This window comes from Mastacembelus armatus, chromosome 12, assembly GCF_900324485.2.
Source record: "Mastacembelus armatus chromosome 12, fMasArm1.2, whole genome shotgun sequence".
Taxonomy (NCBI): Eukaryota; Metazoa; Chordata; class Actinopteri; order Synbranchiformes; family Mastacembelidae; genus Mastacembelus; species Mastacembelus armatus.
This window is the reverse complement of record NC_046644.1, coordinates 1,626,316-1,651,446: the sequence shown is the minus strand read 5'-3', so window position 1 is coordinate 1,651,446 and position 25,131 is coordinate 1,626,316. Positions and strand designations below refer to the sequence as shown.

The following is a 25,131-nucleotide window of genomic DNA, read 5'->3' as shown; positions in this document are numbered from 1 at the left end:
GTGAGACAAGTAATTTGTCTTTTGAAACCTTGTGGATGTTTTCTGCCAGAAAACTTAGTAGAGACACTGTGTCTGTTTGACATGCTAGCTTTGTTGGGGAACATATTAATAAGTCATCGACATACTGAACTAGTGTGCTACCACATGGAGGCTCCCAATGTGAGAGGTTTTCAGCCACTGTGAATAGAGTAGGACTTGAAGAAAATCCTTGTGGCATGCGAGTCCATGTGTAGCATTTAACATTGAAAGTGAATGCAAACCAGAACTGTGAGTCAGGATGAACAGGATTGCTAATATATGCATTTAGTCAAGTCAATAACAGAATACCAACAAGCATCCTGTCATGATCGGCATTTCTGATTCTTGTTTTGAAGGATCATGACAGGAACTGGTTTTTGTTTTATTCCGTTCTCTTTACTTTGCCCCAATTAGTTATTGTTTTCACCTGTGTCTTGTTTTGTTCCTTTGGTTTATATACCTTTGTTTAGCCACAATTCTTTGCCGGGTTGTCTGCCGAACTGCCGACAACTACTCACAACTGCCCACGACTGCCCACGACTGCCCACAACTGCCCTGAACTGCCCTGAACTGCCCTGAACTGCCCTGAACTGCCCTGAACTGCCCTGAACTGCCAAAGCCTGATTAGAGAGGTTTTTGTTTGCCACGCCTGCCTTGCTTTTTCCCGTTTGGATTTATGTTCATGGATACCTTATTTTAATTTAAGTAGTCCCGCTTTGTTCCTGTTCTGTCTGTGTCCGGTAATGAGAGCGCTGTCCTGTTTTGTTTCATGTCTCCTGTAGTCCTGTTCATGATCCCTGTGTGGTCTGGTGAGTCCCTAGTGTGTGTGACCCAGACCCTCATGCCCTGTGTACATGTTCATGTTTCCCTGTGAGTCTGGTGCGTCTCCTTGAGTGTGTGTGACCCAGACCTTCCTGACTTGTCCCCTGAGTTCATGTCCTGCCTTCCCTGTGTTCATGTTTATGTCCTGTCCCTGTAGTTCATGTGCTTTGTTTAGATTCCTGTGTCCTGGTGTTCCTGTTTTCTGCTTTCCTGCTTTGTTCTAGTTTCTTGTTACCTTGGTTTCCCTTAGTGATTCACGTTTAATAAAGTCTTTTGTTTCACCTGAGTACCAGAGTGGGTGTATCATTGGTCTGAGCTTCGTTAACCCTGACACCTGACACCCCCTGTAATTTGAGACACTAGTGTTATTACATTTGGTACTGTAGGAGCCACTTGGTGAACAGCTGCATTCACGACTCTGAGGTCCTGAACTGGCCTCCAACTACCATTTGGTTTTTTTACAGGCAAGATTGGGGTATTGCGGGGGGCCTGAGAACATGCCGCAATAGCACCTTTATCTATTAGTGACTGAGTGACAGGAGCAATACCTTCAACAGCTTCAGGACCTAAAATCAGACTTTGGCTGTACAACAACAGGAGATGCACCTTTATTTCCCCAAAATAAAATTTACTTGTAGCCCACAACTTGCTAGACACTGTTGAAAGTACTTCAAGTGCTTCCTCTCCAGCCGTCAGAGGCGTAAGGAGTACATTTTCTTTATGTTGTGAATGTAACCTCTGAATGGATCGCATGACTGCTACTTGTATTTGTAATGAGCAGAATGTAGTGTTTAATGATTTGCAATATAATCTACCATCACACTGAGGTTGCCACTCTTTAACCTTTAGGGCTTTTTTAACCCAAGAACCTACAGTATATCTTCCCAGGACTGATATGGTTGCTTTGTTAATGCAATGTGAGGGATAAAGCCTCTTTCTGTAAACAAAGCTGACTGTGACTTAGAGAGGTTTACTACAGTTTCTGCACAGTTGGGCCCCTTTTAATACTGAGGATATTTCCATTGTGTTTTTGTCAGTTGTAGTCCAAGTTTCTTCATATGTGATTTTTTTTTTTTTTTTTTCAGCCAAAACATGAGAAATACATTGCAGAATTGCAGGTACCTGTGTTTCTCTGTGGTACTATTGTAATAATAGTAATTTTGTGACAAGGAAAAGGGACATAGACCAGTTGTTACACATGTAATGTTTATGTCTGTGGGCTCACATTGAATGTCAACACTTAGTGCACAACTGAGGTCTCGGCCCATTAAATTCCCAGGACATACATCTGACAAAAGGAACACATTGTCACCTCTGTAATCTCCAAAACACACTGTCTCTCTGATAGCTCCTCAAAGCCAGGAATGCCTGATGGTCCTGTTGTCCTAAGGTATTTTGTTTTCTGTGCATTCGGGAGCAATTTAGATTGAATGACAGAAACCTCTGCCCCTGAATCTACTAAGAATGTTACATTTATCCCTTGTATTTTAAGAGTTAATCTAGGTGGTGTTTTGGAGTGTGGTGTGAGTTGTACATATTCATGGTATGTAACAACGGGCTTATAAGTGCATGGATGTAGATCTGTATGTGTGTCTCTGTGTTGTGCGATGCTCTGACCTGCCTCACCTGTTTTATATGCTTGAGGAGCCTGGAACCCTGGTGAATGCACAGCAAGTCCCTGGGGCGGAGCATGTGGCCAAGATCTCTCTTGCATTTGTCTCCTGTGGATTCCTTCTTCTGGTTGTGCGACAGTTACGGGATATACAGTGGGTATGGAAAGTATTCAGACCCCTTTAAATTTTTCACTCTTTGTGTCATTGCAGCCATTTGCCAAAATCCAAAAAGTTCATTTTATTTCTCATTAATGTACACTCAGCACCCCATCTTGACAGAAAAAACCAGAAATGTAGAAATTTTTGCAAATTTAATAAAAAAGAAAAACTGAAATATCACATGGTCATAAGTATTCAGACCCTGTGCTCAGTATTGAGTAGAAGCACCCTTTTGAGCTAGTACAGCCATGAGTCTTCTTGGGAATGATGCAACAAGTTTTTCGCACCTGGATTTGGGGATCCTCTGCCATTCTTCCTTGCAGATCCTCTCCAGTTCTGTCAGGTTGGATGGTGAACGTTGGTGGACAGACATTTTCAGGTCTCTCCAGAGATGCTCAATTGGGTTTAGGTCAGGGCTCTGGCTGGGCCAGTCAAGAACGGTCACAGAGTTGTTCCGAAGCCACTCCTTTGTTATTTTAGCTGTGTGCTTAGGGTCATTGTCCTGTTGAAAGGTGAACCTTCGGCCCAGTCTGAGGTCCTGAGTACTCTGGAAGAGGTTTTCTTCCAGGATATCTCTGTACTTGGCCGCATTCATCTTTCCTTCAATTGCAACCAGTCGTCCTGTCCCTTGCAGCTGAAAAACACCCCCACAACATGATGCTCCCACCACCATGTTTCACTGTAGGGATTGTATTGGGCAGGTGATGAGCAGTGCCTGGTTTTCTCCACACATACCGCTTAGAATTAACGCCAAAAAGTTCAATCTTGGTCTCATCAGACCAGAGAATCTTATTTCTCATAGTCTGGGAGTCCTTCATGTGTTTTTTGGCAAACTCTATGCGGCTTTCATGTGTCTTGCACTGAGGAGAGGCTTCCGTCAGGCCACTCTGCCATAAAGCCCCGACTGGTGGAGGGCTGCAGTGATAGTTGACTTTGTGGAACTTTCTCCCATGTCCCTACTGCATCTCTGGAGCTCAGCCACAGTGATCTTTGGGTTCTTCTTTACCTCTCTCACCAAGGCTCTTCTCCCACGATTGCTCAGGTTGGCTGGACGGCCAGGTCTAGATAGAGTTCTGGTCGTCCCAAACTTTTTCCATTTGAGGATTATGGAGGCCACTGTGCTCTTAGGAACCTTGAGTGCTTCAGAAATTCTTTTGTAACCTTGGCCAGATCTGTGCCTTGCCACAATTCTGTCTCTGAGCTCCTGGGGCAGGTTCCTTCGACCCCATGATTCTCATTTGCTCTGACATGCACTGTGAGCTGTAAGGTCTTATATAGACAGGTGAGTGCCTTTCCTAATCAAGTCCAATCAGTTTAATTAAACACAGCTGGACTCCAATGAAGGAGCAGAACCATCTCAAGGAGGATCAGAAGAAATGGACAGCATGTGAGTTAAATATGAGTGTCACTGCAAAGGGTCTGAATACTTATGACCATGTGATATTTCAGTTTTTCTTTTTTAATAAATTTGCAAAAATTTCTACATTTCTGTTTTTTTCTGTCAAGATGGGGTGCTGAGTGTACATTAATGAGCCATAAGATGAACTTTTTTACTTTTGGCAAATGGCTGCAATGACACAAAGAGTGAAAAATTTAAAGGGGTCTGAATATTTTCCGTACCCACTGTATGTCATGGTCTGAATTGGTGGTGTGATTCTAGGTAGACTTTGGTGGGCTGCTTGGGGTCAAAAGCCCCAGACTGGTGTTTATTACTGCTTCTCAGCGATGCTGAGGTGGAACGTGTGTCTAGCTTTAAGTCTAGCTTTAAGTTCCTTGGAGTACACATCACTGAAAATCTTTCTTGGTCCCTCAACTCCTCCAGTCTGATGAAGAAGGCGCATCAACACCTTCATTTCCTACGTACCCTGAAGAAAGCTCACCTATGCTCTAGGATTCTAACAGACTTCTACCATTGTACCACTGAGAGCATACTCACTAACTGCATCTCTGTTTGGTACGGCAACTGCAATGCTGCTGATCGCAAGGCATTGCAAAGAGTAGTGAAATCTGCTCAAAGGATTATTGGCTCCCAACTCCCCTCCATCCACGACACATATAAACGCTGTACAAACAAAGCCAAATCCATTGTCAAGGACGCCACCCACCCAAATCATGGTCTTTTCAGCCTACTCCCATCTGGCAGGCGATACAGGAGCCTGCGCTCCCGCACCAGCAGGCTCAGGTACAGGTTCTTTCCAGAGGCTGTAGTACTGCTGAACAAAACTTCACCTCCTGTCTAGCATTTGCACTTTAAGCTATTACTAGTTACCTGTGTAGTTTTTACTATTCGCACTGGTACCTGTTTACACTGTATTGCACTGTTTATCAGTTTACATTACTCCTACACTGTTTCACCCAGGACTTGCACTGCTAACACCCCATACTATACATTATATATATGTATATAAATATATTTATTTTTTTTATATTCCATAGCCTGCCCATATACCTGGGCAATATATTGTACATATATATTACATGCATATATTAGTTATATGGAAAACCTGTATTTATTCATCTATACACTGTACATTATTCATCTCTATTGTCTACACAACCATACTCTACCTGCACTTGGTACTTAATGCTTCTTTGCACTTCTGGTTGGATGTCCACTGCATTTCATTGGCTCTGTACCTGTACTCTGCTAAATGACAAAGTTGAATCTAATCTAATCTAATCTATTCTTTAAATCTCAAAAAATACCAATCTAAAAATCAGTGACCTTGCCTGCATTGTAAATATTCTGTTAGTCATCTTACCTGTGGTTAGCACAGGGACTTCTCGACAAGTCAAGATACACAAAAGACAATACATGAATTAACATCTATACTTTAATTGACTTGTATTTAAAATAGTTTTTCTACATTAGTAACAAGTGTCAGAGTGCATTTTATAGCCTGATGGATACAGATGAAGATTATAAAAAAATGTAAATGACTTTCTACTAAAACTGAAGTGGAAATTTATGAGGTTGCAGGATGAGAGGATGTGGCACCATTCTATTAGCCTCAGTCAGCATGATAACATTAAGACCCACATCATAAGTGCATTTTATACACTTCAAGTATCTTTCACCATGAAACACATGCAGTCAGTAACTGCATGTGTCAGATTAAGGACCACTTAAATAGGACTAGAATTCTATTGTAGATTACAAGGAATTTGATTGTCAGCTAAATTAATTCTGATGCTTACACTAGTATTAGAATATTTACACATCTATAACAGCGGAGGAAGCCATGTGCATGAAGAACATTGTCAAATATGTAGATAATAATAGTAGTAATAGTCACATGTTACAAATAGATACGTAAAAACCAAAAACATCCCCCCCCCCAAGTAGTCAATGCAGCACTTTTAGGCAGCTTTTCAACTGCAGGTTTGTAGAAAGGTAATTGTTCATTCAGGTGGCATCAGCGATCACTGAAACCTGCACACAGTTCCATTTTAGTCAGGTCAACTCACATTGCAGTGTACGTGAATGAAGGCTTAGCAGTTCATGTAAACACATTTGGCTTTAAGACTAAAGACAGGCCCTTCACATGTGTGTGTGTGTGTGTGGTTGCCTGTAAGGCTCTTGGTGAGGCTGGGGCCACTGTGAGGCCTGGAATTGCCCTAGTCCAAACTAGCTGACGCTTAGCACCAGCTGCTGTAGACTACAGCTACCAAGACAACAAAAATACCTGCATGCAGCCACCCGCTTTCACTGAACAAAAAAAAAAAAAAAAAAAAAAAAAAAAAAAAAAAAAGCACACAGAACCACATCTGTTAAGACATGAAATGATCTTTCTTCCATCAAGCTGGATTTATATGACCAAAGCAGCCATTTATTTTTTTTTTTACTGTCTGATTTCACTCATTTCAAAACAGTCCCATTTACTTGGAGGAAGCAGGGTCAATGTGTTTGAGTACTCCCCCCACCAGGTGGAGGCTCCCAGTGATGAGGATGTGGATCTCAGTTGCATTGCAGAGCAGAGCAGCTTTGGCCATGATGCTGGGTTTAACTTCTAAGACACTCTTGGATGAGTCTGCCAGCACCGGGTCCCTGCCCTGGGTAATCCACTGCAGGGCACTGAGGATGCAGGGGAAGACCAGGGTGTCTGCTTTCTTTTTGGGGACCAGGGACAGGCCGTTGTCAATGAGCAGCTCAGTACTGTTATCACCCTGGCCATGGTGAAGACGCCAGCTCCTCTCGTTGTCCAAGCAGCGGGTCAACATGTTCTCCACTGAGACGTTAAAGTTCTGCTGGTCTGAGAAATGATGGTGACTCATTAGACTCACTGGCTTATGTAAGTACTGTTAAAATACTCCAGGTCCTTACAAATTCAGACTGATACCACTAGGAACACAGACAGTTTTCAGTGTTAACAGCTAAAACAATCAGGCTCGGAGATCTCACCTGCATTACAGGAAGCGATGGCTTCAGTGATGTTTGGGCAGAACACAGCAAAGTCAAAATGGCACGGCTGAACACAAATAATATGGAAAAGAAGGCAAATGAACTTCACAAGGAGTTCACTCCTGCTTACAGTTACAGAAAAGTGTAAGAACAACACTGAAGAACGACTCTTAAGTGATCCCTTAATAATACGCTCATAGCAATATTTGCCTAATGTTTTTCTTTATTTACTGTAAACTGGGATCAATAAACAAGTCATCTTAAAAAAACAAACAAACAAACAAAAAAAAACAGCATAATGTAACAGCCACGGCAGCATTTTGGGTTCATAGCTAGTAATGTAATAGTCAAGAGGCATCATTCTCTGTTGCACTCACCAGAAGCAGTTTCAGCATGGCTGCTGAATCTCTCTCCCCTGTGGCATTGAACAATAAAACTCTGGCCACAGTCCCACTACAACACAAGCATCACATGGTTTCATATCACTCAGGAAGAGCAAAGACTAGCTGTTAAGCTAGACTGTAGCATAAGTGATTACTCTGGTAAATAAAACCTTCTAATAATACTTTTAATACTGCATTCGTTTTATGATGGTGTACCTAATAAACTGACCCTAACAAGCCAGACTTAGTACTATAAGCATAACTGTGTGGAAAGTGCTTCTCCTCCTGTTAGTGAACAGTACTCAGCGTGCTAAACTAATGATGTGATGGGCGTCCTGTTGTTGGAGTGATGTTCACCTTGCCATCCTTTCATGCTGGGCTGCAGTCTCTCTGAACCAGTGGACACACGCCTGCATACTGCGCATAGTGTGAGCTCCATCCAAGAAGTAGGTGACTGCTCCGTGTTTCAGAGTTTGGTTCCTTCCAGGCCACTCCGTGTCTGCCAGCCCTAAAACCAAACGGCATGATGCTCTCATTTTTCTGTATGTTCTGCTTCACAAATATACAGCAGGGTTCACTGAAATTTGAAGCACTTTACTGTCTTTGTCTACTTGGAAACAGAAAGAGTACATGGCATTTCTACATACTGAGTTTTTTTTTGTTGTTTTTTTTCGATACCCATTACCTTCTGAGGATTTACATATATTTCAAGTCAAACTATTTTTGCTTGTTTACTTTCACAATTGCTAGTGTTGTAGAAACAACCATGTCTACTGAAGGCCAAACATCAACAGGTCACCGTTCAGTCATTCAGCCACAACATGTGACATTCTGTAGTGTGAACACGCCAATGTGTTGAAATGGCTGAGTCAGATTCATTTTTTCCTGACGAGTGCCTTTCAGGACTCACCTTTCACCATGATGGGAGTGGGCTTGAGTACACCTATATGCTCAACACTGGCAGGAAAGCTTTTATCTGTCGACAGAGGACAAGTTGCTTTCAAAACTAAGACTTTTAGACAAGGAAGAGAAAATACTGTCTTTATCTCTTTGTGTATTTAAGTGCTGGTTGCTGTAGTCTTCCCATCATTAGCATTTAGTTCAGGCCTGTGCTGTATGAAGTGTTACTTACTCTAAATGTTATTTTCCTTATGTGACTGACATACAGTTCAAACATCTGGACATCCTGACCCACCTGGTAAGCATCTTCTCTGTAGCCAAGTATGACTCAGCTGGAGTGCCAGGGAGGCGTTTGCACGCTGATGTTGCCCTGCCAGGCCCAGATGCAATGGACCACAGTCTGCCTGGTAGTCCTCCAAGTCTGGACACACCCACAGAGGACACTGCAACAACAGACCATGTTGCATAAAACTGGAGCACACATTTCAACAGAGTGATGGGGAAACTCCTTGTTAGTCTGAATGGTAACTTACGCTCATCTCTTTGGCCCTATCCTTGAGCACATCCATAGCATTTTCTGGTTGTCTGACTGTGAAGGCAGGTACCCTCGGCTTAAAACATATGATTAACAGCCAGTGAGATGACAGGGCAGTACAAACGAAGAAAATAACACTGACTACTGTATTTTTACAGCACTTTAATGCCTTTAAGTAGAAACAAAAAACGTCTTCCAGCTTTTCCAGTATTTGTGCACACAGACCAGTTGTGGTTACTGACTCTTTCTGCTCCTTCAACCACATATCAGTCTTCAGCAGAAGGTGTTTTTTTCAGTTTTCTTAGAGATGTTCCATTTTGGCAGTTTGGCTTTATTTAAAACCTCAGATAAACCAAAATCAACTCAAAAACCTCCAAACTACATTTCTGTGACAATGGTGTAAAACATCTGTTGATGAAGCTGAAAACACCAATGAGTTAAGCTACAGTAGCCTTTGAGTCTATATAACATATAGACATCAAGTCATGTTATTTCTAATCACAATACCACATTACTGCGATGAGTGGCCAACACACCTTGAAGATACCTCCTTTCTGCCAGGCAATCTTTTCAATGGTGTCTCCAAGAATCTGAGTGTGGTCTATACCCAGAGAGGAGATACCACACACCCATGGCCTCCTGTTGACAGGGGAGATGACATTGGTAGGGTCTTATATTCTGTTCAGTTATTCTTCACATCTCTTCTTTTAAGCCAAGGGATTCTGCTGTCAGACAAGGGCTTTAAAGAAGGAGCCTTACCTTATAATATTGGTGCAGTCGTATGCTCCACCTATTCCAACTTCAATTACAGCTAAATCCACCTAAAGGAAGAACAGAACTGGTTTGACTCAAGTCAGTAATCAAAGGAAGGCTACATTCAGATTTGCTGCTCAGGTTTCCCAGATCAGTGGCTATGATCTGATCTCTTCACAGTGAACAAACCAAACTGGATGTTCTCAGATCAGATTAGGAACACTTGTATATTTAGTCCTAGATCTGATTCGTGTCTTATCTCTGACTGTGACCACAGACAGATCAGAATTCATGGGCTTTTTTTTTTTTTTTTTTTTTTTTAAATGTCTCGCTCTGCTGCACATATCGCCTGTCACCATCATTCAGTGTCGGCCTCACTGACTGATAAAAATAGACATGGAGGAGAGCAACAACAGTGACGAGTCAGTGGAGAGACCAGCTTCAAATTTGTTGGACATTTATGGAGAAGCTTCTGATCAAGCCAAACTGGGAGGAACATACTGAAACCGAGCAGCTTTGGAGGTTGGACTGTCACACACGATGCTGTTCTTGTATGAATGCGACTCAAATTTCAGTCCAACGTGTAGCAGTTTAGGACCTCAGCAGTGTCACAAACATGAATGTGAAGAAAAAAAATTATATGGAACTGAGCATTACAGCCTGTAATATGAATGTAGCCTCAGAAAACCTTCAGTCCTGGACCTGAAGATGGTGACACAGATCAGTCCAACACACTCAGATAATGACATCTCAACTACAGGCCAGACTGCCATGAGCACATCCATGTCCTCCCCAGGGGAGTGAACCTTTCCAATTATAGACAATCTAGCAGCCGTTATGGTCTTGCACATAAGGAAACAGATTGGATCAAGAAACATCCGATAGTCCACATTGGGGGTGGCTGTGGCTGAGGTGGTATACTTATTTATTTGACAGGGACAGAACAATAATTATTACACTTCTCTGGTCCATATGTCGAAGTGACCCCAGTGCAAAAGACACTTAACCCCAAGTTGTCCCAGGTGGCTGTTCCATCAGGGTGTGTGAATAGACAAAATGTAAAAGTGCTTTGAGTACGCTTGAGTGTATAAAAGTGTACAAGTGTAAGACCATTTACATTTATCAGGTTTCACACTATGAAAGTGCAGAACCTTTGGTATGATCATATATGGATGGACCCAGTCATACCCCTGTCTCCTACTTCCAATCCAACTACATGCCAGGTGTATACATCTTCCCTCCAATGCCCTTTCAACTAAAATAAGAATGGAAGCTGCTAGTGTACCTTCTCCTGAAGAAACACATGGAAGGCCAGGATGGTGAGGAAACGAAAGTATGCGGGCATCGTTCCTCTGTGGGCATCCTGAAGAGATCAAAGAGCAGGGGGAAAAAAAAAATGACTTGACTTCACTCTGAACTTCCCTATTTTGTCCTGTCAAACAGTAATTTATCAAAATTCTCCTTGGCAACACTACATTTTCATTAAAAACGAACAATGTATCCAAGAGTTTAAGGAGTCAAAGAGCACAGAGAATGGGAGTAATGTGACCAAAGGACAGTATCACATGAGGGTCATGCTCATCCTGACATGAGGGGTCTCATTCTGCCCTGGACTCAGTTACAAACAGTGACACTGATAGTACACAGCTGAGGTTCTACTCAAGACTGGGAATACAAACAGGAGGCACAATAACATTAACATGCCACAGAAATTACTGCCTGGCATGTCTAATCTTAACGTTAAAGGATTAAAATTTAATCCACTGAATCATTTCATTTAGTAAGTGAATGAACAGAACAGTCCAACACCAGTTATGTTTAAACTGAGGAGGGGATGTGCTCATTTCATAACCTACCTTAGTTTCTTCCAGCCGCCCATAAACCTGCCAAAAGTATTTAGTAAAGAGTTCTTTTCCAATTGGCTGCCCATTGATTCGAATCCTCTCCCTGACTTGGACCAAGTGTGGGGAACTGCAACCAAGAAAGAAACATCAAAACAAGTGGCTATAGCCATTTTTCATCTGCTTTTGGGATAATTTACCATGCATAAATCCAAATGTGGGCAGCATTGTGGATTAGTGGTTAGCACTGTTGCCTCACAGCAAGAAGGTTCCTGGTTTGAAACCCATCAGGGACCTTTATGTGTGGAGTTGGCATGTTCTCCCTGTGCTTGCGTGGGTTTTCTCCAGGTACTCTGGTTTCCTTCCACAGTCCAAAAACATGTATGTCAGGTTGATTGGTGACTCTAAATTGCCCATAGGAGTGAGTGTGAGTGTGTGAGGTTGTTTTTCTCTATGTGGCCCTGTGATGGACTGATGACCTGTCCAGGGTGTACCCCTGCCTTTCACCCAAAGAGAGCTGTCATAGGTTCCAGCAGATCCATATGACCCTGGTTAGGAATGAGTGGGTATAGATAATGGATGGAAATCTAAATGTTGAAAATAAAAATGTTAATCCTGTCATTTGCCTCATTTAACCTGTAATTTACACACAGAGCTGTGTGCTACAAAGGATGTCATACATCAAAACCACTGAGGCCACATCAATCCAACGTACTGTTCATAGTGGCACATCATTAAAACGTTGCATTCTTGCATATAAATTGACCTTATGATCTAGTAGAGAAAGTACAAACAGGGAACCATTCAGTGGGTGAAAACACATGCATTTAAAAATGATTTCTAAAGCACAAAATGTACATTTGCATCACATTTCTTAATATTAAAGTGAATTTGGGTAATTTGTGTGAAGCTTTGCATGGAGATAATTTAGCACACTAATCGACACATCAAGCTCATGCTGACTTAAACCGACAACTCTGTGCTGCAAGAAACCAGCAGCACTGTAGACAATGCACACAGACACAGATTCTAGCTGTGGCTGAATTAACAGAAAAATCCTGTCTATGTATCTGACAAAACTTACAAGGTAATAGCAAAATGAAAATGAATGCATTTAAACCAATGCCAATGATTACATGTTAATTTACACATTAAAGGTACGGTAGATGAATCCTTTGTTACATTTCTTGAATTTGCCTTTTCATTCTGATGGCAATGAATAAGTTAAATGCACTGACAGCATAAATCAGAAGTCTCAACCTCTAGTCCTCGACGGCCACTGTCCTGCTTGTTTTCCAACTATCCCCACTGCTGATTACCTGGATAAGGTGTTGTCAGCCAATCACAAAATGCATGGGCAGGGATAACAAGCAGGACAGTACTCCTCGAGGACTGGAGTTTGAGACCCCTGGCATAAAAAAAAAAAAAAAACCATCCCATCATCTATGGCAGCAGTAGGGCTGAAATAAGTCTGACCAATCATTGTACTCGGCCCAAACAAAACCTTTGCTCTGCTTGCATAGCTACAACTGAGCTGTGGCAGAGAAGGTCCCACAGCAGCTTTTGTTCAGAAACAGAAGACTGCACTTGAGAAAGCTACAACTAAAAAGAAGTTGGAGGCTGCAGGAACTAAATGTGGAAATAATACTGGTTGGGCTTTTCAGTGATGGTGACAACTGATAGAAAAATTACACCATGGTATATTTGGACAGAAGGCTGAACCAAAGGGTGGGATTTCTTTCCAAGTTAGCCTTCCTCTTTTTATTTTTTCCAGGTTCTCCAACTATCCCTTTTAGATGTGTGTGTGTAAAAAAAAAAGAAAAAAGAAAAAAGAAAAAAAAAAAAAGTTAAGTCTGATTTGGCAAGAGAATCACTTTTCTTTAACGTTTAACCTCAACTGTTTCTGTAAAAGTATAAACAAACATTTACCTGTAAAATCCAGTGCGGAAACCGTAACTTCTCAAAATCTGTTCAGTGAATGCACATGTTGACCCCTGAAAGACAAACATACACACCCTTTTACAGCTGTTACAACAGTTGGTGTGCCGCCCCCCCCCTCAGTAAATGAATGCATGTTTGAGAACATGTTTGCATGACCTTTTGTCAGAACTTACATAATGTGAGCTTACAGTTTACCATGGGTCTTGTCTGCTCACCTTGCCCTTTGTACCTGTCACGTGAATGATATTGAGATGATCCAACTCCTCCACCTTTGAAACACACACAAACACAGACCAGATAAGACTGAAGAAAAAAAAAAAAACAAACAAACAAAAACTATCACTTCAGACAATTGAACCAGAACTGGCTTGATGCAAGTCAAGTCAGTAATCAATGAAAGGCTATATTCACATTACCTGCTGGAGTTCCCAGATCTGTTATTTTCTCTGCAAGATGTGTGCACTAAACTAAATTGGATGTTTTCAGATCAGATGTGGGCCACTTGCGGACATCACAGTTATGTGACAAACTTGCCCTGTGAACTCTGTGTGCGGGTAAAACTGACTCACTGTGAGACCGGCTCGCTCCAAGTAGCCTCTCATGGCCTGGAGCTGCAGCTGAGGGTGGCCTCGCTCTCGTCGTACCTGCTCCAGAGCGCTGGCATTGGTCTGCAGGGTGTTCAGAGTGCAGATGGCATCCTGCAACATAGTGTTGAGACCACATTACGCTCGAAAAACGAACCACCATAATCTCCTGCTGAACAGCACAGCACAGAACCCTGGACAAGTTAGATGTAACAAGCTTAGACTTATTGCTATAACAGCACAACATGCAAAACAGCCATAGAATGAATCTGACCGGCAGCTGTTTAATTGAGTTTCTCACACAGACACATGCAGAACCTGCTGATCTGAGGCAGGGATGACCTTCATTGCCTGTTCAGCATTTATCCCATTAGGTTTGGAGTTTAGAAAGAAGGCATCATCACCCAAGTTTGTGGTTGGATTTTATAGATATGGTACCATGCAGTCTCAGATAGGAATGTGATTCTTTAAATATATTCCCATCAGTGCTTTCAAAGCGAACTGAAACAACACTCCCTGTGGCCAGACCATCTATTTTGCACAGCGATCTCAAGAACATCTGGATGGTGGGATTAGCAGGCAGATACAAGGGCTTCAAAAAGTAGTCCAAGCTCCTCCCTTATGGCATACTTTGTGTTGTAGCTTAATTTTAAATAGTGAAGACACCATTTCCACCCATCAATCTGCACTCAAAATTCACAATGACAAAGTGAAAACATGTTTCTTTTGTAAATTTATAGCTAAATTTCACATGTACAAGACTGTCCAAGAGCATCCTGCTTGATTTTATTCTCCTTGAAATGTGTCCAGAACTGAATAAGCAGTTAAAGACACAAAGACACAAAGACACACACACACACACACACACACACACACACACACACACACACACTTTACACAGCATGTTTATATTAAAACCAAGGCATGATACTCAGGTCATGCTGCTCTGGTAGTTTATAGCAGGCATTTTAATGTTTTTTATGAAAACAGGAAGTATCTTGTTCATCTGTGTTACACTTAAAAGCTACGAAAAGCAAAACACTGATTTGCACTATCGCTCTGAGCAACATACCCTTCACTACCATAAACACATTCATTATTGAACATTTTGTCTGAGCCCTACATACAATGTCTGTTTCAGTAATGTTGAATAAATAACTGCCACTTTAGTTATTATTTTAATGAATCTAACACTAAGACAGAAGCCATGGTGACTTCACTCAAATCTGTGTTTATTCAAACACAAACCATGTGGATGGACAACCTAAGATAATGGATAAAAACGGGTCTTACCATTCCTTTCAGGCTTCCTGCTCTAAACTGTCACAGTGCTGCATCACCTTTTACGGCAGGTATGTCTGCTCTGACCCCTCCCAGTGACAGTGCGGACTGTCCTGCTCCAGATGGTTGTAGAATCCAGTTTTTCATCAAACAACCTCACCCCCTTAGTTTCAAACATTTGGGGACACCACAGTCCCAGCTCCCAGCAGGCCCCTCACTTGTTTCACCTAGTTATGTCACTCTTGTGTGCCATGTAAAACAATCACACATCTGCACAGACAGTTGTGTGTCGTTTAAGGGATATTGCGAAATTGGCAAATAAGCATAGAAAAGATTAGACTTAATTTCCAAACTGTGACACCAATACAACAGATTTCTTGCATTTTTGGATCCAAAACTTTTGTTATGCTTTCATCTGTAGTTAGTTTTAAACTGACTGTTTCCTTTAAGCTGTCAGGGGATAGAAGAAACTTAAGGTCAATTCTTGCCAACAAACACATCCACTGCATGAAACGACTGTTCACAACTTCTTCATATCTGCTTAATCAATTACACCTCCTCTTAAAACACGTCAAAACAATGGACGTGTTTATGTGACAAAGTGCGGTGGCACTGAGCTGTCAGACTGCATTAAGGACTCTCGGGTCAGAGCAGCGTCACTTCGGTAAATGCAAACTTTCCACTGAGTAACAAAACGTCGTCGTCCAGTGTCAAAGATTGCATCAGAGCACCACGTGTTTCTGTTGCCACCTGGACGCGGAGCCAACGCGACTGACAGCGGGCTGGGACATCCGGCTCCAGCCCCTCTTCGGATCGCAGTCCGTCCGCAACTTGCAGCTAATGTTCCGGCGGATTTGGCCACTGTGGACGCGCCAGCTAGAGGCAGTGGAGTCTCGTGTTCCGGTCAGCCATGTTCCTATCGATCTTAACTCTGCACGTGTACCTGCGTTACACACCTGTCTCTATTTGTTTACACCGTGTGTCGCTGCTCACTTGCTAGTCAATGCAAAGGCAGAAGAGCCGGTACAGCAGCTCACCTGGTACTCCATGCGTGGGATCTGCGGGGCTGTCTTGGTGCTATAGTGTGTGGCTGAAAGACCCGCCAACCCGCACAACCAGTCCCGCTTTCGGAGCCACGCGGTACAAATGGAGCCGCGCTGCAACACGCGCCACATGCACACCATGATGGGACCAACAGACGTCACAGGAAGCGGCCGCCAAATTTGGGAGGTTCCGTGCGCGGACGTAATGACGTCGCGACAGACCCCTGACTGATTGTATAACTCGGGCTCAATTTGTATTTTGGTTCCTTATGAATATTATCTTCTATATTACAAATAGGAATTTTGAATTTGATCATAAATGCTCCTACGATTTTACAAAATGCACAGCCTATTGAACAGGTAAGACAAAAACACAACTGTCAGGCCGTTAGGAAATAATTATCAATTTAACTTTTTAAGGTCTATCCGTGATTACGGCAGGTGGTTGTTACTCCTCCGAAGCGCCAGTTGGCGCTCCCACTTCATTCCACCGCTGCCTTCAGGATCTGTCCTAACCATCAGCTCTTTATCTTTTTGAATATTGGTTTAAAAAAGTTTCGTGTTTGCGCCTCAACGTTGGATGTCATCCTTGGTTAAATGAAAAAAGAAAATCTGCCATTGCATTACATACACCCAGCACCATAGCAAATACAGAAAAGAAATATTACAATCACGGGGTATAATTATGAAAAAGACCAAATTTTATGTTCTAAAAAAAAGGGACAATATAGAAGCTGTCAAAACTCCACATAATGTTTGATTTATTGTATGGGCGTTGTAGCGTTGTATATGGTGATATGTTTATTTCTGGTGTTTTATTTACCTTTTTTTTTTTTTATAGTGTTGAAATTAGGAACCCTAGTCGTGCCTGAACGCATCAGCATAGTTGAAGCAGCAGACATGCAGCGAGACAAGACCAGCAACGCCGCAGGGGCGGAAAAGTGAGAATAATTACTTTCACAGTTTCACTTGTCATACATTTGTGTTCTCAGTGATTGCTTGAGATGTCCTTTGTGTAGCCCGTGTTTGGACAGAAACATCTTAGTGTCGGCCTTTTCTCCTCAGGCCCGACCGGGAGGCCGCCATAATGTCGAAATACTACGACGGAGTTGAATTTCCTTTCTGTGACGAGTTCTCCAAGTATGAGAAGATGGCCAAAATAGGACAGGGTACCTTTGGGTGGGTGCTTATTTTATTGCATTTGCTTATTTGACGTTGTTAGCTGTGCTATGCTAACATCGCCAGTCACCAAGAGTAAGACGCCATTTGTTTTGCAACGTTCAGGGTCCTTTGTAAATGTTGCCTCCGGTCCGGCCTATTGAAACAACATTAGGTGCTCTCTACCGCATTCACCTGAGAGCTGGCAGGTAATTTTTGTCCTGGGTGGAGGACATGGCACTGGTCTTTATTTCAAGCACCGTGCTTGCAGTCTGTCTGTGTTCTGATGCGAAAATCCTGCGTTTTTTAGTGTTGTGACTCAAGCTCTTCTACAGAGATGGAACCTGAAGCCATAATGGGACTGTGTTGTGCCGTTATACTTTTTCTCTCGTCTGTCCGCCGACCTAAACTCAAAATGTTTTGATCACTATATATTGAAAATAATCTGGTTAGGGTTAATTACAGCTACGTGGTTAGGTTTAATAAGAACAGCTATTTGGTTAGGTCTGGAGAATTATAATTAAAGGACCATTCTTGTGGCTTTGCATAACCAGTCCAATATATAAATATAGCTGCATTAGTGAGTGTACACTGGATTTAAATTTAAACTGTTTAATTTCACTACTCAAATAATCACAAGAGACAAACAAACAAGAAACGCAGAAAACAAGACATGTCTCCAGGACTTTGCTCTGCACACCATGATCAGAACAGTTAGTACTGTGGATTGATACAACAAAGAATAAGCTAATAATATTTGATGGGGATATCATGGCATTGTCAGTATGCACCAAGCACTCAAAGACCCACTGGGGTATTAAATAGAATTTTTCAAAACCTTACATTTGAAAACATTTATTCATATAACTTTAGCTGTTTTGTTTTCTTTAAGTCATAGTAAATGTTCCATTAAGTATATTTACTGGGACATCCATCACCCCGGAGCTTGCCATGCTCCTCTCCTTGATATAAGCAAATTTGGATCTGAATTCAGATTTGAGAAAATCCTACCAACTCCCATCCCTGTTTGGAGCACATCTTTTAGAAAGTGCAGCACAAGCAGATGAGATGATCAGGGTTTAGACTTGAATATAGGCTGTGTGACATCCTTTTGTTCATTTTGTGGGATCTGAATGACAACCAAAGTATTCCCCCCTGCTAAGTTGTCCGTGCTGGCATTTCACTGGTCTGCTCTGTCAGTGGTTAAACTGAAAAATAGGTTTAGCTAGAACTGATTTACAAAAGCAGTTTATACTTAAAACCAGATTTGTGTTTTCTGTTCAGATGTCTTTTATGTTGTAGTTTTCTCTTCTGCCTTTCACAGGGAAGTGTTTAAAGCAAAACACAGACAGACTGGGAAAAAGGTTGCACTCAAGAAGGTTTTGATGGAAAATGAGAAAGAAGGGGTAAGAGACCACTCTGAACCTAATCATTCATTTCATAGAGCTATGACAGAAAAGGCATATGATCAGACAACTGTGATTTCTACAAATAGGGTTGTGTTCTGTAGTTTGGCCTTCATTTCTATTAGTAGTCATTACACTGGTCATACCACATTAACTGCATAGGTCAGGGAACAAAGGAGTATTGGTAAAAACTAACAAGATGATCATATATCTGTGACACTGCGAACTGCCTCCACTGTACCCTACCCTGTCTATCAGTATCCTCCCCGCTTTCGAGTTTTATCATTCCACCCACCACGGTTATCTCTTCACTGATCCTCAAATCCAAACCCTCAACCTGCAAACTTGACCCCCTACCAACCAACCTCGTCAAGCTCTGTCTCCCCTCTCTCCTTCCTCATCTTACCCACATTATTCACACTTCCCTCAGTTCTGGTATCGTACCCCCATCACTCAAGACAGCCATCATCACACCAATCCTAAAAAAACCTGGCCTCGATCCTGCGAACCTTAACAACTTCCGCCCTATCTCCAATCTCCCGTTCCTCTCTAAAATTCTTGAAAAAGTTGTCCACCACCAGGTCCATACCCACCTTGCCGCCAATAGCTTATACGAACACTTTCAATCTGGTTTCCGCCATCTTCACAGCACTGAAACTGCCCTGGTCAAAATCACCAACGACCTCCTAGTAGCCGCAGACTCTGGCCTTGTCTCCATCCTCATCCTCCTTGACCTAACTGCAGCTTTTGACACCATCTCGCACAATATTCTCCTCCATCGCCTTGCTTCCATCGGCATAGCCGGCTCGGTCCTCTCATGGTTCACCTCCTACCTCTCTGACCGCACCCAGTCCGTCCATCTCCAGAACTTCCACTCCCAGCCCTCTACTGTCAGTTGTGGCGTGCCCCAGGGCTCTGTCCTGGGGCCCCTCCTCTTCATTATTTATCTCCTTCCTCTCGGACATATCTTTAGGCAACATAACATCAATTTCCACTGTTACGCAGACGACACCCAGCTCTACCTCTCTGCTGCTCCATCTTCTACCCTCCCCCCTCCCTCCCTCCTTACCTGCTTACATAATATCAAATCCTGGTTCACCCATAACTTTTTGAAACTCAACCCCGACAAAACTGAAATTCTCCTCGTGGGCACCAAATCCACCCTTTCTAAAACCAGCACCTTCTCCATTTTAACTGACAACAATACTGTCCTCCCCTCCCCCCAAGTTAAAAGCCTGGGTGTCATCCTAGACGGTACTCTCTCCTTCACTCAGCATATCAATACCACTACCTGGTCGGCCTACTCCCATCTCCGTAACATAAACCGCATCCGTTCTTCACTCACCATCGATAGCACGGCCATACTCATTAATGCCTTTGTCACCTCTCGTTTGGATTACTGTAACTCACTCCTCACTGGTCTACCTCTCAAATCACTTCATAAACTTCAACTTGTCCAGAACTCTGCTGCCCGCATCATCACCAGAACTCCATTCTCACATCATATTACCCCTGTCCTTAAACAACTTCACTGGCTCCCTGTGTCCTTCCGTATGAACTATAAAATCCTCCTTCTCACCTACAAAGCCCTCCACTCTATTGCCCCACCATACATCACTGATCTACTTCACATCTATTCTTCGCTTCGTACTCTCCGTTCCTCCAGTTCCACTCTCCTCTGCACCCCTACAGTGCGCCTGGCCACCATGGGCGCTAGATCCTTCAGCCACACTGCACCCCGCCTTTGGAACATTCTCCCTCATCACATCCGGTCGTCTCCGGACTTATCAACTTTTAAATCATCACTCAAAACGTATCTGTTCCGTATAGCGTTTTCCACCTATCTGCCTAAACTTCTCTAAGCAGCCCGTGATGTTCTACCACCCTCCGCCTATTTCATATTGTCTCATATTGTTTCATATTTGTTGTTCTGTCATCTGGGTTTCTGTGTTTCAATTTGCTCTTGCTGTACATCACCCACTTCCTGGATGCTACGCACTTTTGCCTTTACATTCTGGCCCTCTGTTAATGCATTGTTGATTTTATTGTTGTTTTAATGCACTCTATGTATTTCATGCTGTATGCTTCCTTTTTCTCTCTTTAAGGTGACCTTGAGTGTGTGAAAGGCGCCATGAAATAAAATGTATTATTATTATTATTATTATTATTATATATAGGATGTGTAACTATCATTTGCCATATTTTATTAGTCAAGCTTGAAAGAGAAATGAAAACCAGAAGGTCAAACTTTTACCTAAATTGTTGGCTGCATACATCCATCACAGTTTACAGGCCATGTTTGGTGTGTTTGAAAGTTTGTCCACTCTGTAATAGCTGGCTGTCGCTGGGCCTGCTCCTCTGTCCACTTCAGCGTAGTTTCCTCTGTATTTTATTTTTTACTTCAAAATGGAATAGTCCATCCACAAAAGCCACTTTCAGGCTGCAGACCATGTGTGCTGCAGGTTAGCTCAATGCATGTTCAACCCACTTGGTATCAATTCATGAGTCTGCTGTCCCTTTCTCACCGTCATCACCTAGGCCCCTGATGTGAGTTTCACCAGCATCACTGTGTTTGTCTGAATGGGATTTAGATGATTAAAAAAGCACTGCTAATGTATTCAAACCGCTATTCATAGTGCTGCTTCTCTTTGTTATGCTCTGGCTAAATGGAAGCTATGACAAAATGTTGAGTTTCTGTTGGTGCAGCAGTGGTTGTGCACAGTTTAGAAGTTTCTTCTGCCTGTTTGTTTCAGTTCCCAATCACAGCTCTGAGAGAGATCAAAATCCTGCAGCTGCTCAAACACGAGAATGTGGTCAATCTGATTGAAATCTGCAGAACCAAAGGTTTGTGGCACGAGTCTCCAGGCTAAGTGCGGGCTTTGTATAGACGATGAGTTCCTGTCTTCATCTAGGCTTGTCTAGTGTTAGTCACTCATTTGCCCTATTATGTATAAACACCAAAATGTGTCTTGCTGCAGCGACAGGCACAGGAAGCACATGTTGTACTTACATCTGTGAATATTTTTGGCAGCACCTTATTGATTTTAGAAAATGCATTATAAATGAGTTAATATTTTTTAATCTTTCTTTGTCCTCACAGCTACTCAGTTCAACAGATACAAAGGCAGCATCTACCTGGTGTTTGACTTTTGTGAGCACGACCTGGCTGGGCTACTGAGTAATGCCAATGTAAAGTTCACCTTGGCAGAGATCAAGAAGGTCATGCAGATGCTGCTTAATGGGCTCTACTACATCCACAGAAACAAGGTGAGACACAAATAATAATAAATAATAAAAACACAAAAACAGGGCATCACTGCACTGCCTCTTGATACGTTTCAAACAGTGTGAAACCATGATTTTTGTCTTGGAGGGTTCAACATCCAGTTACGCAAACCAGGTTGAGTGTGTTGCTTTGTGCATTGTGAAAAAAGACCACTCACTGCCTCTTTTGACCCTGAGCTTTAGGATCTAAAACACGATATATGTAAAGTAGCTGTATTTGAAGAGCTCAAAAATAGGAATTTGGAGAACTCAAATGGAACTGGCAGAGGTGTTCCTGGTACCAGTAGCTAGGCTTCAATCACAGTGGTACTGTATCATGTAGTGAAGGTCATGTTGGTATGGCCAAATAAATAAACCCAGCTTAAACCCAAGAAACACTACTTGTTATTTATTCACGTCCCTGTTACCTTGTCTCTTGGTCTTGGTTGTGACATGGACTTCTGTTGGATCAGATCCTGCACAGAGACATGAAGGCAGCCAACGTGCTCATCACCAGAGATGGTGTTCTGAAGCTGGCTGACTTTGGTTTGGCTCGAGCCTTCAGCCTGGCTAAAAATAGCCAGGGGAACCGCTATACCAACCGTGTGGTCACCCTGTGGTACAGGCCTCCAGAGCTGCTGCTAGGTAAGAGACAACCATAAAACTCTGTATGCACAAAGGCAGAAATATGCATATGCTCTGTCTTGTCTCAGAGCAATTCACTGATCTGTATGTCAAACTCTCCAGGTTACCTTTACCTTGCATAAAACGATAAGAAAACCTGCTTATCTATTTATCCATTTATTAATTTGTTAGGTGAGCGAGACTACGGCCCTCCCATTGACCTGTGGGGAGCTGGCTGCATCATGGCAGAGATGTGGACCAGAAGTCCAATCATGCAGGGCAACACGGAGCAGCATCAGCTCACACTTATCAGCCAGCTGTGTGGATCCATCACTGCAGAGGTACACATTAGAATCCAGTTGCACTGCATGGTAGTGTACTTTCCATCAACTGGATTTTGAACAGTTTTCTCTTCATCAGGTGTGGCCTGGCGTGGATAAGAAATATGAGCTATACCAGAAAATGGAGTTGCCTAAAGGCCAAAAGAGAAAAGTGAAAGATCGTCTCAAAGCTTATGTCAAAGACCCGTATGCTCTGGACCTGATTGATAAGCTCCTGGTCCTCGATCCAGCACAGCGCATTGACAGTGACGATGCACTTAACCATGACTTCTTCTGGTCCGACCCCATGCCATCAGATCTGAAGAACATGCTCTCCACCCACAACACCTCCATGTTTGAGTATCTTGCCCCACCCAGGCGGAGAGGCCACATGCCGCAGCAGCAGCCCAATCAGAACCGAAACCCGGCCACCACCAGTCAGACTGAGTTTGATCGAGTGTTTTAGTGGTTGAAGAAGGTTATGGATGAGTTTTCCTAGTTGGACTTTTAGTTAGCTAACAAATAACCAAACAGGGAGCAAAGCCCCACATTGGTTTGTGTTTGAGGTTTACTGGACATTAGCTGGAGATGTTTACAGTTTTTTGTATGATCACTGTTGTCTCAGTTTATGGCAGTTGGGTTGACCATGGAGAGGACTATAATGTTCAGTTACCCAAGTGTTTTGCAAGCCAAGTGTTCTGACTTGACACTTTTTTTTTTTTTTTTCAGGAAATGAAGAGAGATGTTTAACTGAAAATGTCTAGGTTTGTTCACCTTTACTAAACAAGGCCCCTGTTGTAGTTTGATTTTGATGCCAAGTTTGTGAGTGAGTCTGGCATGTTATGTTTCTCGTCACTTGTTTTTATAATTATTTTTGTATGAAAAATACAGGTCTGCATTTACAAGCCTTGTAGTGTTGTAAAGTTATTTATTTTAAGGGAGCATGAAAGTTTAATTGATGCATTCTGCAAGGACAGCAGTCACATGAACATATGACCAAAGTGTCATACTGAAAATAAAGTTATTTTCCCAACCTTACATCACTGAGATGGAGATCCTATATGTCTGTTCATGCTCTACTTTTCTTAGTGTAAGTGCAGTTACTACCAAACCTTTTAGTGCTACTCCATTACAACCATACTGACAACAGACTGTAGCCAAGTGTCTAAAAGCTTAACCATCTGCCTCCTGTAGGTGGCACTATCATATAACAGTGATTTAAAACTTGCCATTACAGCAACAGAAAAATGCATAAGTTGAACACTTTTAGGTTTTGCAGCTTGTTTCCATAGAAGCACTGTATGTAGAGGATTCAAGTTTACCCCTGAACATTGTTATGCAGAATCCTCATTTGTGGTTTCATCCAGAACCTTCTGTTGGTTTTATATCTGCATTTATCTTTTCTTTTTTGTCTGCAAGAACTTGGAGCTAAGAGTCATTTTCAATACAGATTTCTATGTTTTACTTGTTAAAGTTTTTAAGTGTGAAATGGATTATTAATGCTTTTGATTTTACAGTGTAAACTCTTCATGAATGAAGAGTATCTGCTTGGTTTTGCAGATGTACTTTTTCACCTCAGTAAAAATGCAGTGCACAGCTGCTGCACTGAGCTTTTTAATTTGACTTTCCAGGACTGTCTCCCATACGCTCGATAATGAGGCCACAAGTGCTTTCTGCTGCATGGGATACCAAATATCGGGAATCTGCTCTTAAAAACACTGCTAAACCATTTTGAGCTAGTAGAAAAAAATGACATCTATTATGGCTCATGTTAATACATACAGGCAAATCAGTTCAAATCAGTAAAATGTTACGGATTGTTAAATATACAGAAAAGTTGCAATATAAGATCATTATAAAGCAACATGAGCCAGTGCAGTGGTGTGGCAAACTGCTGTTTTTAATTTTTTTAGAACAATGAACATATAGACCAAGTTCTGGTTTCAGCCACAATACACTGAATCCACCACATTCATTTTTACTGTCAATCTTTGTATGGGATTTGTGCAGAATAACACAAACACACTTTTCCAGAAAATGTCAGTGGAAAAATGTTCTTTTAAATGTTCTACATGGAACTTTTA

General features: G+C 42.2%; 2 protein-coding genes across 3 annotated transcripts; one reads left to right on the top strand and one right to left on the bottom strand.

The window, feature by feature from the left end:
* Positions 1-6,379: 6,379 nt before the first annotated feature.
* fpgs (folylpolyglutamate synthase) lies at positions 6,380-16,761 on the bottom strand. Its single transcript, XM_026297260.2, has 16 exons — positions 16,728-16,761; positions 16,270-16,541; positions 13,937-14,065; positions 13,583-13,636; positions 13,356-13,420; positions 11,442-11,556; positions 10,871-10,948; positions 9,592-9,653; positions 9,369-9,471; positions 8,831-8,908; positions 8,593-8,740; positions 8,308-8,373; positions 7,755-7,905; positions 7,392-7,467; positions 7,015-7,081; positions 6,380-6,865 (listed from the first exon to the last, which is right to left on the bottom strand). Exons 1-16 carry the CDS (start codon positions 16,759-16,761, stop codon positions 6,492-6,494), a joined length of 1,872 nt encoding a protein of 623 aa, XP_026153045.2. The 3' UTR covers positions 6,380-6,491.
* cdk9 (cyclin-dependent kinase 9 (CDC2-related kinase)) lies at positions 15,996-24,665 on the top strand. 2 transcript variants are annotated; one of them, XM_026297261.2, is made up of 9 exons: positions 15,996-16,135; positions 17,117-17,216; positions 17,341-17,454; positions 18,758-18,839; positions 21,593-21,683; positions 21,940-22,106; positions 22,577-22,748; positions 22,920-23,068; positions 23,148-24,665. In XM_026297261.2, exons 2-9 carry the CDS (start codon positions 17,176-17,178, stop codon positions 23,511-23,513), a joined length of 1,182 nt encoding a protein of 393 aa, XP_026153046.1. In that variant the 5' UTR covers positions 15,996-16,135; positions 17,117-17,175; the 3' UTR covers positions 23,514-24,665. The 2 variants fall into 2 exon arrangements, with proteins under 2 accessions (XP_026153046.1, XP_026153047.1); XM_026297262.2 differs by lacking the exon at positions 15,996-16,135 and adding an exon at positions 16,618-16,635.
* Positions 24,666-25,131: the final 466 nt, after the last annotated feature.

Coding starts and splice junctions, on each gene's coding strand:
- fpgs (XM_026297260.2), bottom strand. CDS start 16,761: ATGAAGTGGGAGCGCCAACTGGCGCTTCGGAGGA. Junction 10,949..11,441: donor GGCGGCTGGAAGAAACTAAG/GTAGGTTATGAA, acceptor TGATCTCTTCAG/GATGCCCACAGAGGAACGAT. Junction 7,468..7,754: donor CAGCATGAAAGGATGGCAAG/GTGAACATCACT, acceptor CTTGTGTTGTAG/TGGGACTGTGGCCAGAGTTT.
- cdk9 (XM_026297261.2), top strand. CDS start 17,176: ATGCAGCGAGACAAGACCAGCAACGCCGCAGGGGCGGAAAA. Junction 18,840..21,592: donor TGGAAAATGAGAAAGAAGGG/GTAAGAGACCAC, acceptor TGTTTGTTTCAG/TTCCCAATCACAGCTCTGAG. Junction 22,749..22,919: donor GCCTCCAGAGCTGCTGCTAG/GTAAGAGACAAC, acceptor TTAATTTGTTAG/GTGAGCGAGACTACGGCCCT.